Source organism: Xyrauchen texanus, chromosome 16, assembly GCF_025860055.1.
Source record: "Xyrauchen texanus isolate HMW12.3.18 chromosome 16, RBS_HiC_50CHRs, whole genome shotgun sequence".
In the NCBI taxonomy this organism is placed as follows: domain Eukaryota; kingdom Metazoa; phylum Chordata; class Actinopteri; order Cypriniformes; family Catostomidae; genus Xyrauchen; species Xyrauchen texanus.
The window spans coordinates 23,100,383-23,114,549 of NC_068291.1; the positions used below are offsets into that span (position 1 = coordinate 23,100,383).

General features: G+C 40.5%; 1 protein-coding gene across 1 annotated transcript in view; it reads left to right on the top strand.

Annotated features, from left to right (window-relative positions):
• Window positions 1-14,167, top strand: part of ush2a (Usher syndrome 2A (autosomal recessive, mild)) — a 350,667-nt gene that overhangs the window by 192,282 nt on the left and 144,218 nt on the right. The window contains exons 38-39 of the mRNA XM_052145082.1: window positions 1,400-1,547; window positions 3,886-4,028. Coding sequence (XP_052001042.1) covers window positions 1,400-1,547; window positions 3,886-4,028 — 291 coding nt within the window. The remainder of the gene's footprint in view (window positions 1-1,399; window positions 1,548-3,885; window positions 4,029-14,167) is intronic.

Genomic DNA, 14,167 nt, shown 5'->3' on the forward strand with positions numbered 1-14,167 from the left:
TTCTCAAAGATAAGAGGTAACCGAGGTTCTCAAGAGAGACCCCTGGTGTCACTACATCGACACAATGTCTCATTCCCTCCATCAGTAAACAGAGGTTACGACAGTAACCGAGATGATCTTAGTGATTTTGAATAGCATCTCAGAATGCACAACACCCCCAACCTTGAGGCGAATGGGCTACAACAGCAGAATACCACGTCAGTTACTTTATTAGGACCACAGTGTTGCTAATAAAGTGCTCAGTCAGTGTAAATCAGTATTTATACAGTATATAGACCTACATGTTTAATATTTACATGCATCATTTTTACTATTCAAAAATTTAAAAGACACATTATCAATGACAAATGGATTGCATGGATTGCATCTTTAGACACGCATTTAACAGAATGAGTTATACCAAATGTTTACACTCAGCACGCATTCAAAGGATCTTGGTGCTTAACTTTGCATGTTAAAAGATAGATCTTGGGAATTTAAAATCTTTATCTTTTAAATGAATATCGCGATTAATCAGAATTACATTTTACCCAGCCGTAATCCCTCTTCATTTTATTTTAAGTCATATATTTTGTTTTATTAGTTAGACAAGGCAAAATCCAATTATGTTTGTGTACCCCCTGGGGTATTCGTATCCCCGGTTGGGAATCACTTCTGTTTAGCATGTCAGGGCTGCCTACTGTTTAAGAGGTTTGACTTCCTCCATACCACTTTAAACAAGAAAATTCTCTCTGGAATTCAGTTTCAGTTTCTGGTCGTATCAGTTTTGTGGTCTATGCCGCAATATCAAGGGAAGCCTGACTAACACGCTCCAGAGATACAGTAGGTTAGAGCAGAGCAAATCATTTGCTTCAATGATAACCAGGCTTCAATCTCACTACACTTCAGATAAAGCAGCGAACGTGATATAATATCATTAAATTTGCCCCATACATTTCCCCTATAACTCAATGTGATCAGATTTGTAACCCATTATTGGGTCACGACCCACCAGTGGAAAAACACTGATTTGAGTTGTTAAGCTACAGTTAAGCTATCGTTTTGTAATTATTTACACGACAAGTTTCTAACAAAAAGTACCTACTTTAATAATGGGCAATGCAATTACAAAAATTACAAAAACAAACCTTTGTTCCCCCAAAACCCATTCAGAGAACCCCTCAGGGTGTAGGTCCTCCATAAACAGCTTGTGGCACTGTGAACATACAGTGTATGTTTGTTATCCAGCATGTGTTTCAATATAGATACAGTAGGCTGGGCTCAATTACAGTCTCTCATCCCTTAAGCCCTCCCACCCCCAGCATTTCCACCAATGCTCCCCAGCATATGCTGCCCTGTGCAGGGCTTTTCTTTGCTCCACTTCACCTTTGCATCCTCTCTTCTTCCTTTCCACATACAGCTCCAGATGGCCTCCTGCCCCCCAGGCTGGCAGCTGCCACCCCCAACTCACTGCAGGTGGCCTGGGCTGCTCCAGCGCGCCACAACGCTCCTGGACCTCTGCGCTACCGGCTCCAGATGAGGAGTTCAGCTTCGCAGCAAGTCCACCAGTAAGCTCATGACAACAAAGCTATGGAGGCCATCTACTGTATACTGTACTTAAACACTCTTTTACACACTATATACACATTTAGGTCACCTGTAGAACAGTGAACATTGAATAGTCATGAACAATAGAAAATAGCTTTTTGAGTGAACAGGCAAAACACATCAGCCATTATACCTGCTCATAATATGCATCTCTTTGTACCATTTGTATTCAGATTTCAAGGGAGGGTGTCTGATTTCATGACAACATGCCTGACTCACTATATTAGTGTGTTATACATGATGATAAAGCACAAAAAATAGAAGACAAAGAAAATGAAAAATATGGTGCAATGTTTCTCTCAATCAAATGTGTACTCAATTAATGCACAAATGTGATATTTCAAATATAATTCTTGGTTTTCCTATTGTTTTGATTGGACAGTTATTCACTTCCAAAACTGGTTATAACCAGCCAATTTTAGTACAAAGTATTGTTTTAGTGCAGATGAACGTTTACACTAAAACCTTAATGTGGTGACATGTTTTTGACCATCTGAATGAGGCTTAAGACAAATCACACAATGATTTGGACTCCATTTACCACTGTCTTTAATGTCCTCCAATTTCAAACGTATTGCCCAAAACGTATCTCAATACCAAGTGTAAAAATGGGCTTATGATCCTGGATGCTGGCTAGTGTCTTAAGGGTTACAGATCATGAAATCAGATATATCTATGGCTAATTGAGGACAGTGAGAGAAAATTGTAAAGTTCTATTGAGAAGAAAGCACCAGTTAGGTAAAAAGCATATGAACAAGAATGTCATATGTACATCAGGTCTGTCCTCAAGAAAGAATTCCCCTTGTGGGGAAAAAAGAAACAAATGTTTTATCTAATATGTATGCATTACATGCTCCCTGACAACAAATTGCAATTTAATCAGAAATAGGGGAATTCTCATTCTGTTGTAATAAATAAATGACTAGGTGCATGTATTATATATAACCCTTATTTCCCGGGATTCTTTTGAAATGTATTTCATTGTTCATGTGATTTATTTATTATACTCCATGGTAAATTTGATTGTGGGGCTGTGTGGAAGTTGACACTGCTCAAAAACCAGCAAAGATTGGTCCCAATCAGCAAGACTTGTAAGCCATTTAATTCAGCGTGATTATATCTATTTCTCATATCAAATCAATGAAAATATCAGATTGCCTTTTCACCAGAATAATTCAAACAGCCAAGCTTACTTTTGATTTGATTTGTGAAACATTTCACAGAAAGTACTGGATATATTGTGTGTAATGATATCAAATATAGAAATATATAAACATTTCCTCAGAACACATGTCAATTTATCTATTAGATATAAATATAGAGTTTGTGTGTGTGTGTGTGTGTATGTGTGTGTGTTGATACTGTTAGAGGAATAGTTCACTCAAAACAAAAAAATTTCCTCATTTATTCACCCTCATGCCAACCCAGATGATTATGACTTATTTCTTCTGATGAACAGAAAATATTTTTTTAGAAGAATATTTCAGCTCTATAGGTCCATACAATGCAAGTGAATGGTGACCAAAACTCAGAAGGTCCACAAAGGACATAAAGGCTGTATGTAATCGATATGACCAGTGGTTAAATCCATGTCTTCTTAAGAAATATGATAAGTGTGGGTGAGAAACTGATTCATATTAAATTAAAGTCCTTTTTTACTGTAAATCTACACTTAAACTTCCACATTCTGGTGTGGAAGTGGCTTTCACAGTCAGCCACCTACTGGTTGGGGCTGTTCAAAAATTTAGATTGATAGTAAAAAGGACTTCATTATTGATCTGTTTCTCACCCTGACCTATCATATTGCTTCTGAAGACATTAATTACTTAAATGCTGCATTTCTTTCCTTTTGTGGACCTTCTGAGTTCTGGTCATCATTCACTTGCATTGTATGGACATACAGAGCTGAGATATTATTCTAAAAATCTTAGTTTGTGTTCTGCAGAAGAAGAAAAAAAGTCTAACACATCTGGGATGTCATGAGGGTGAGTAAATGATGAGAGAATTGTCATGTATGAAATAAAAATTAGACTGTTGTAGCTTTTAGCCCATGTCTAGTAATTTTCATGCCCTGAAGCCAAATTTACAGTCTTTCTTTTCTAGGAAATCTTACTAAAAGTATTGATGAGATATCTTGCACAGATTTTTAGGTGCAATCAAATGATCTCTAGAATGAGAATGTCCCTCCTCCAAAACCACCTGCAAATGACCAGCGAGTAGCAAATCAGGTCAATGGTAATAATCATTGAGGGTTGTGTGCATATGTGCTTGTGTATGTAAATGTATTTCTATCTTCAGGTTAATGGACAATGAGACGACAGTGTTTAGTCATGTGGTGAAGGAGCTGGAACCCTTTACTGAGTATCACTTCAGGCTGCTGGTGTCCAATAGCCACGGAGAAGCTAGCAGCCAATGGGTCTCTCTTTTTACTGCACAAGACAGTGAGTTTCACACACGACACACATACACAATGTCCACAAACACAACAGAAAATCATTAAGCACACAAAGAGTGTGCTTAGGCATGTGTCAGAAGCTTTCTCTGTGAGTCTTGTCCCACAGAGAAGAGCAGGTGTTGAGAGAGGGAGAGAGAGAGAGAGAGAGAGAGAGAGAGAGAGAGAGAGAGAGAGAGAGAGAGAGAGAGAGAGAGAGAGAGAGAGAGAGGCAGAGGCCAGTGGACAAATAACACTAGTTAAAGGTATACCTCTTCCACATGACCTTGCGTGTCATTTTGGACTGATTACTGTAATAGAATCATATTAAGGATCATAATAGACACTCTCTGCTTAGTTATAAATTAATTATACTTCAGCCTATTAGCACATACATTATAATTACTGAGCCAGTATTTGCATACACTCAGATTGCACTGTATTATGGACCATCACCTCTTCATTACAATGCTTAGAGATAAACCCCCCTCCCTTCACCCAGTGGCCTTCTACACTCCACATCTTCTGCTTTTGGGGAGAGTTTTCCCCTTGTCTGAGAGCTATTATGTGAGCTGAGTAACATTCACTGCGTCATTGAGACATTTGGTTATGTTTCCTGTCTCGAATGTCTGCTTTGGTGTGTGTTTTGTGTACTTTTTTGTACGATGTGTCTGTCTGTGCTTTTTATCTTTCAGTTTGTAATTAGTATTCTATATGGATGTTCATCATATCATTTAGCATGTTTCATTCATCCCTAAGAGGATCTCATCAGTTGCCATGGTTTGAATAATCTCTGTTTTGGTTAGGAAGTAACTAGTTTTTGTCTACTTAAGAACATGTCAAAGCAGTCTGAATGGGGTTGAATTAAGTAGCATTTGGATATTTGTTATTTTCAATCGCCTTTGTATATTTATTTATTGAGTGCTCTATTTAAATTCAGTCCATAACAATTTGCTGCTTTGATTAAAGGCATGAATAAGGATAACATCTCGGTTGCTGTTGTAACCTCCATTCCCTGATGGAGGGAACGAGATGTTGTGTCGATTACATCTCGGTTACATCTTATCTTTGAGAAAAGGCCAATGATAATTGGCAAACAGAATTTTCATGCCCCTCCCCCAGACATACGGGTATAAAAGGAGGGAAGCGTGCATCTCTTCAGACAGATTTTGAGCTGAGGAGCCGAGAGTAAGCTCCTGGCCATTTCTGTGGCTAGTACAGTGTTGTGGCAAGAGGGACACAACGTCTCATTCCCTCCATCAGGGAACGGAGGTTACGACATTAACCGAGACATTCCCCTTCTTTCACTCACTCAACATTGTGTAGATGTAGTGACACTAGGGGTCCCTTTCTAAAAATGGCACAATACTGAACCGTGTTATGTGGACTGCTGATGCAGGTGCAAGCAAGCTGCTGCGTGCAACAATAGCAGGTGCATCAGACTGCACGTAACCTTCCCCAATGCCCCAAAAGACGTCATATAGTTCCCCACATCCCTGATGGTGGGAAGCGACGTAACTAGCATGGGAGCAGGCCACTAATTTTTCTCTCTCTATGTTTTCTCTCCATAGAGTATTAGATGTGGCTATGGCCATCTAACGTTATAACATGCATCGGGGAAGGTGTTCTTTTCCTATCCTGTTCTTTCATGGAGAAAAGACCCACGGAGACCACACCCTGCCCAGCAGGGGAGGTTAACATGTGGCAAAGTACATCACATGGGCTTACCAGCCACATATGTAAGTGGCACGGTGGTAGGTCCTGCCTCAACTGGGAGGAGCTCTACAAACACGGCGACCAGGGGGCAATGGGAGCTCTGCCCAAGGGAGATACGGGTCCGCCGACAGGAGGACCGTACTGCGTAAAATACATCACAGGAGATTTATTGGAATAATCAGAACCTGTGGAGTACCTGTTCCAGTACAGGCAAGGCGGTGGGTCTGGCTGCGAACTTCCTCCACTGAATTCGGAGCCAGAGGGCTAGGGAGGAAGGACATCTATGGTCTGTGACTTGTACACTTGACTGGTGTGTACAAGTCACAGACCTCTTCACCTCAGGGGAGGGGAAAGCGATATGTGCAAGCGATACACCGGGTCAGCTGTTCCGTATTACCGAATTCTGCGTGATCAGACCTGTCAAATCACGGGATGATAGATTCAGCCTGGAGATTGTAAGATTTCGCGAAGATATTGGGTGTTGCCCAGCCCATTGTTCTGCAGATGTCTGCTAGAGAGGTGCCATTGGCCAGTGCCCACGAGGATGCCACAATCCTCATCCAGTGGGCAAGCCTCTGTTTGGAGACAGCATTCCCTTTCCACTGTCCACCAAAGCAGACAAAGAGCTGCTCAGAGTGTCTAAAGCTCTGCGTGCGATCCAAATAGGTGCGCAAAGCACGCACCGGACACCAATCGTGATGCCGGATGCATATCAGAAAATGTTTCTGCGTCAGCACCTTGAACGGGAGTCTGTGTAAGGCTCGGTTCAGTGTAAGGTCCAAGATTGGCCGCAACCCACCGCCTTTCTTAGGTACAATGAAGTAGGGGCTGTAGAACCCCTTTTTCATCTTGGCTGGAGGGACAGGCTCTATTGCGTCCTTGCGCAGAAGGGTTGCAATCTCCGCACTCAGGGTGGAGGCGTTTTCACCCTGCATCGAGGTGAAGCGGAATCGCGAACCTGGCAAACTGAATCGCGTAGCCTGAGTCGGATGTTCCTGGCCAGCCACCGCGACGGGTTGGAAAGCGTAAGCCATGTTTCCAAGCTTTAGGCGAGGGGCACTAAGGGGACGATCACGTGTGACATCACGTCGGGGAGTGTTGCTTTGTCTTGAGGTGGATGTGCTGAGGAGAGGCTCAAAGCACTTACCTTGCCCCATGTACCCGGCCTTGGGCAGGTAGGCGACTGAGGAGGAGGTTCTGTAGTGATGACTTTTAGACTCGTCACCAGCTGCTGGCTTGGGGTGCGAGTGTGGTGCAGTTGGGCACTTGAAGGAGGGAGGTCCGCGTTCATGATGGCCCAACTGCCAGTGCTCGGTGTCTGATCGCCGTGAGAACAGCGGTTGTGGGCACCGGTTAAGAGACCCAGGGAGTGAGGAAACTGCAAATTTTTGGACAATATGGGTACCACAGCCCAAAACAAACAAAAGAAAACAAAGAAAAGGAAACGAAAGATACTCCTCCCGGCCCTCTACCAGGAGATAGAGTGGTCTGAACACCAGCTCCGTGGCAGACGTCTCTCTCCCTGGGTTGCCCGTCTCAGGAGCGCTTGGGAGCCTTCCGGGTCCGGGAGGTGATTCATGAGACGGAGGGTTCTGTCTCCTGCGGGGAGCTCTACGCTGTGGCTGAGAGCTGGGCCCGGGCTGAGCATAACAGACGAAGCACGGGATCTTGAGCCTTGGCGGTGTTGAATAGCATCCGTCTGCTTCTTCACCGCCGAGAACTGCTAGGCGAAGTCCTCAATGGTGTCGCCGAATAGGCCTATCTGGGAGATGGGGGCATTGAGAAAGGGAGCCTTGTCGAAGTCCCGCATCTCGACCAGATTCGAGCGCCTCAGCGCCGGAGTCCGCCAAGACACATGCAGGGGTGAAACTTTCATTTAGCTCAGGGACAGACAAGCTTGCTGGGGAACGGGTGGTCCACGGGGATTTACCCGGCAAAACCACGGCCACTAAATTTCCAAAAACGCCTCCAGCTCCAGTCACGCAGGCCCTATACCTGTGGGTAGAATGCGTGATGCGGGGGGTGGCTAAAGTGGCTTTCCCACGGAAGAAGGAAAGCCGCGACCACAACGTTGCCATGGTCATTTGCTCGCAGTGAGAGAATGCTGCCTCTGTGTGATCTCTGCCCATTATGTCCTGGTTGTAGCTGGTAGGCTCACTGATTTTTTTCGACTTACATTTGATGTACTCATTTTCCTTCTCGCTATTGTCTTTGGGATCATTTGCAGAGAAGAGAAGCAATTTCGAAGCATTGCGCGTTGATTTGATGATACTTTCATTATAGTCTTGCTCTCTTTGTCATCCTGTCAGTCAGCACAAGTACAAATGCACCAATAAAAAAAAAATTTCAGCAACGAGCTGAAAGAAGCCAATCCATTTCTTCGAGCAGCATGTGAATATGTAAGCTAATATGTAAGAATATGTATTTTTCTGTAATATTTATTTCCCAACGAGCACGGAGGTAAATCAGATAATGTCACATTTAGACAGCTACACTGCACTTTTTGCGTTGTACAAGCACTTATATGTTCAGATGTGGGGGTTGTATTTCAAATTTTTGGTTGCAATGTTGTACAATTTTTGTGAAGACATTTCATAATTACACATGCAATATGACATAATATGAATAGTATAGGCTACATGGTATTTGTACATAAAAAAAAGCTAATATGTGGTTAAATCGTGAAACTTTTTTTATTTTTAATTCTAAAAGAAAATGTAAATTTTCACAAACTATGAGCCTATACAGTTTAGTGCAGAATTTGCATAACCCTTTTGTTTTTCTAAGTTTCCAGACCCCATTCAGAATGTATAAAAATATCCTATAAGAGATTATATTTTTTACGTAGTACAGCCCTTCAAAAGCTACATAACAAAAAATTTACTCTTATTTACACAAATCATACTGTTCAAAAGTTTGCACCCCTTGGTTCTCCTTATGTTGCCTTTTTGAGCATCAATAATTGTTTGCACCTTTTGTAATAGTTGTGTATTAGTCCTTCACTTGTCAAAATCCAGTCCTCATATATAGCCTCTGTTGGGAAGAACTCAAATGGGCAGAAGATGATGAGAAGTAATTTGACTGTAGTTGGGTTTTATCTTAAGAAAAGTGGACATCTTCACTGCTCAGGACAAAGCATGGATTCATGAACAATTATTACACAAACAGTCATTGATCATCGAGAAAGCAACACACCATATTAGAAACCAATGTAATGTAAACTTCATAACTGGATCATGTGTGTAAATTCGCAGACGCATTCTGTCTCCTAGAGATGAACGTAGTTTGGTGCGAAAAGTGCAAATCAATCCCACAACAACAGCAAAGGACCTTGTGAAAATGCTGGAAGAAACAGGTAGACAAGTATCTATATTCACAGAAAAACAAGTCCTATATCGACAAAACCTGAAAGGCTGCTCAGCAAGAAAGAAGCCACTGCTCTAAAACCATCATATAAAAAAAAAAAACCTACAGTTTGCAAGTGCACATGGGGACAAAGATCTTACTTTTTGGAGAAATGTCCTCTGATCTAATGAAACAAAAATGTAATTAGATTAAAAAGGCTTGCAAGCCGAAGAACACTATCCCAACCGTGAAGCATGGGGGTGACAGCATCATGTTGTGGGTGTGCTTTGCTGTAGGAGGGACTGGTGCACTTCACAAAATAGATGGCATCATGATGAAGGAAAATTATGTGGTTATACTGAAGCAACATCTCAAGACATCAGCCAGGTTGTTAAATCTCAGTCGCAAATGGGTCTTCTAAATGGACAGTGACCCCAAGCATACCTACAAAGTTGTGGCAAAATGGCTTAAGGACAATAAAGTAAGGCATTGGAGAGGCCATCACAAAGCCCTGACCTCAATCTGATAAAAAATTTGTTGGCAGTATACGCTGAAGCATTGGGTGGCAGCGAGAACCACATTATAGCGACCACAAGGAAGTTAACCCAACGTGAATAAAGGAACTTCCAGAGCTTTGGCTGGGACAGAATGAGTTTGAGTTTATGACGGACTTTGTTTGTAAGCAACAGCCTAGCCGAGTGAGCTTTTAATCTCATTTTAAGGACTATTATTTTTCTGTTGTCTCTATTTCTATTGTATATATATATATATATATATATATATATATATATATATATATATATATATATTGCGTATATATTAATTATATAATAGGACCCAGATGTTGCCGGAGAAGAACCTCAGAATGAAATTGCAATTGACCCAGTCCATTAGCGTGCACTTTCGCCAAACCTACTTGCCCCTAGAAGCGAATGCTTGCACGAAAATACCGAAACTTCCTGGACATGCTCATTGACTTTGCATGTATGACTTATGGCATAGCACTGTGCTTGGCACTAGTGCTCTTACTAGTTAATTTTTAATGGTCCTGCATTGTGATAAATATTTATTTAAGTATGAGTAAAACCATGTAGTATCTTTAGTTGATGAGGTCATAAAAGTTGCATACATATTAATGATAAAACAATTAATAGAATACTTTTAAACAAAAGTACAGTGTGTAACACCACATGACATGTCAATTTCCCAATAGTATTTCATGTCAACTACTCACAAATAAAACAGAAATGTTCTTGATAAAGTTGATAGAACATACACTATCATTGTAACAGTTTAAAGTCTTTATTTTAAAAGACTAAATGTAATTTTAGTACCTTTCATGTTTAGTATTAAAATATGGAATATAAAGACATTAACATTTATTCATTTAGCGGACACTTTTATCCAAAGCAAAAAGACTGTCACTTTCACCATATGCTAAAACTGAGATGACACAGCTTGCTCAACATTACCAACGCTTCTAAAACTCACTTTAATCCCAAACAAGCAACATGTCAAATCCTGATCAGCATGCTTTATAAATCAAACCATCTGCATGTACCTGGCAGCAGAAATCAGCCTTTCACTCCAGCTCTATTTACACATCTTTTCCTTTGCAGCAGGGGCGATGACTTTGAGAACAGTTGGCCATTACCAAGAAGGAGAGAAATTATTGATATTGGTAAAGAGAAAGGCCCTTTATTTCTTTTCTGAAAATGGGCTGTGAAGAGCCTTTGGTGCAACATATTTGGCTCTCAGCGTTTGGATTATGGGGAAAGTGTGAGTTTTAGTGGCTCCTGGCACTGTTAATAAACACTCTCACACATATCATCAGCCGCCCCATCAATGTGAAATAGTACCAGGCAAAGCTGCACTAAATTAACAGTGGGGAAGAATTGAAGAGATTCTTCAAAATAATGTGGCTGGCCGCATGATAAAGCTAGAGGAAAAGATGGGCAAGGTGAAATAGTAGGAGAGAAACGTGTCATATTTTCTTTAGCTCTTTTTCTTCTTAGAATGGGTCCCAGTCTGCCCACACGTGTTCATCTCTTAATTTAGAAATCCTCTCTAGTGAGACTGTAGTTCTCCACCTGTGTGTGAAATTTTCAGAACGCTCACTATAGGCTCTGTGCATGGGATGTCCTATATAAGCAATCGCAAACAGTTGTCAGATAATGTTTTGCATGTTTGTTCATCTTATTGTATGATTTTACATATCTAGTTGCAGTTATGTGTATTTTTTAAATAGCTGTTTCTTTTTCTTTGGGGCATTTCAGATATGATTTTTTAGCATTGGCATCGCAGAACACTACTAGAAATCTCCTAAGTGAAGATGTATGAGCATTTTAAGTATTCAAAAGGCCCTCGTTCCTCTCATTTTTATCATTCCATTAAGATTTCATTACCATCTTTATAATGTAATTCCATGCATGATTTTTACCCCTTAGACTTGACAGGTGGTTCTGTGAGCTGTACACATAATAATAAAGAAACTTTTCTATTTATTTTGAATGGAGCGACAATAATCTGAAGTTTATTAAAAAGCCTATTTTTTAAGAGTGCCATTTTGGATGAGTAGAGCTTGTGGTGGACAACACAACATTTTTGCCAAAAGTTCAAAGGTAAATTACTTCAAGTTTCTATTCATTTAAAGATGTTATGTTAACTTACGTTACGTTTCATTTGCAAATCTACAGTAAATTAAAATGTGTCTGCATGAGGCTAATTAGATGTGTACATTTTCACAGTTGAACAAACACAAAGAAGTCTGCGCATTTTTTCACCATGCAGATATTCTTCATCTTCAACCGCTGCTCAGGGCCTTCACCTACAACTCTTCACTTGCATTGCAGAAACTACACAAACAACAGGTAATTCCAGTAAAATAATCTCATTTCTACACCAATTTAAAATGTTTAATGCAAACTTCAAATTGTACATCTTGAAACCATCTAACAGTTTCTGAGTCATCAATTGCATCAACAGATGTTGCCAAAAGTATAGGTAGTGACATGAATTTTGTGTTTTCGCAAAGTTTTCTGCTTCAGTTGTTGTGGTGTTGAATCACATTGTTTCTAGATTATTGTGCAGAGTAATTAGATGCATTTTAAATAATTTTAAAAATCTTCAGTGGCCAACAAAAATTAACTTTTATCACAATAACCCAAATTTAACAGTTTTTTGGCCCTGGCACAAAATTACCAGCTAACATTATTTCATTAATCATATCAGCAGCACCTGGGAAAGTGTGAACAAGTACTACTCAGGTGAAATCACTATCATTCTGATTTGAATATTAGAGCAGAATGATTGCTATAAAAGGAGGGAAGAAGTGCTTCCAATCTTTGTGTTCTTGTTAGCAATGGTTACCCCTAAAGAAAGACATTCAGCCATCATCGCTTTGCTTCAAAATGGCCTCACATGCAAGGAAATTGATGCAAACAATATTGAACCTGAAAGAACCATTTACCGGATCATCAAGAACTTCAGTGAGAGAGGTTCAGCTGCAGTGAAGAAGGCTTCAGGACGTCCCAGTGTCCAACAAGGGCTCCTGAGGAGTCAGCTACGCTATTGTGTCACCACAAGTGCAGTGCTTGCTCAATATTGGTAGCAGGTTGGTGTGAGTGCATCTGCATGCACAGTGAAGTGAAGACTTTTGGACAATGGCCTGGTATCAAGAAGGGCAGCAAAGAAGCCACTTCTCTCCAAGAAAAACATCAAGGACAGACTGAAATTCTGCAGGACGTACAAGGATTGGACAGCAGAAGACTGGTGCAAAGTTATTTTCTCTGATGAAGCCCCCTTCTGACTATTTGGGACATCTGGAAAATCGATAGTCCGGAGAAGAAAAGGTGACCGCTGTGTCATGCCAATAGTGAAGCATCCTGAGACCATCCATATGTGGGGTTGCGTTTCATCTAAGGGAGTGGGCTCTCTCACAATTCTGCCCAAAAACACTGCAATGAATAAAGAATGGTATCAAAACATCCAGCAAGAGCAACTTCTTCCAAAGATCCAGGAGCAATTTGGTGATGATCGGTGCATTTTCTAGCATGATAGAGCACCATGTCGCAGGGCAAGAGTGATAATGAAGTGGCTCAGAGATCATTACATTGAAATGTTGGACGTTCCGGATCTTAATCCCATAGAGAACCTGTGGTCAATCTTCAAAAGGCTAGTTGACAAGCAGAAGCCCATAAATTGTGATCAACTCCGAGCACTAATAAGGCAAGAATGGATCGCCATCAGTGAGGCCCAGAAGCTGATATTTAGCATGCCAGAGTGAATTGCAGAGGTTATGAAGAACAAGGGTCAACACTGTAAATATTGACTCTTTGCATATATTGAAAATGTTTGCCAATAAAAGCGTTTAAAACTTATGAAATGCTTATCATTGTTTTCCAGTATACCAGTATATTATAAAAAATAATCTACAAATACTGAAGCAGCAAACTTTGTGAAACACAAAATTTATTTCAATGCCAATACATTTGGCCATGGCTGTACAGCTGCTTGTTAAAGCTGCTTTATGAACCGTCTGAGCATTCAGGTTATGCTTTTTAAATAGTGCCCCAGTTAGAGAAGACATGAATAAAGTAGAGCTGCAAAATTAATCAAAAAACTAATTGCAATTACGATTACGGCTGCCACGATTATGTAATTGTGAAAATTGACGATTACAGCGTTCAATTTAAGTCTGCTCCTGTTGCGTCAATGGTTTCTATTCACAACGTGTTTTTGTAGCAGTTGAGTGTTCTAACAAATCACTAACATGTCCGTTGAGCAATCAAAAGGCAATGGCCAATCAGAGCTGCTTAGATTAGTCATCCATCCTATCTGTAATGACAACTGATACTAATGCGCAAGTTTTAAACCATCTGAATGCCCAGATGAAAAAACATCTCCTGACACTTGAAAAGAAGCTGTAGAACAAGAGTGAAAAGCACTTTGTAATTATTTTGGATTCATTGCATATTGCACCGCTCGCTTTGAACGTAGATGTTAAATACACTGCAAATGAGCAAAACGAAACTAAAACGATCCTGTTGTAATCCCGGTGTAAATAATTGAGTTGGTATGCTGATTAGA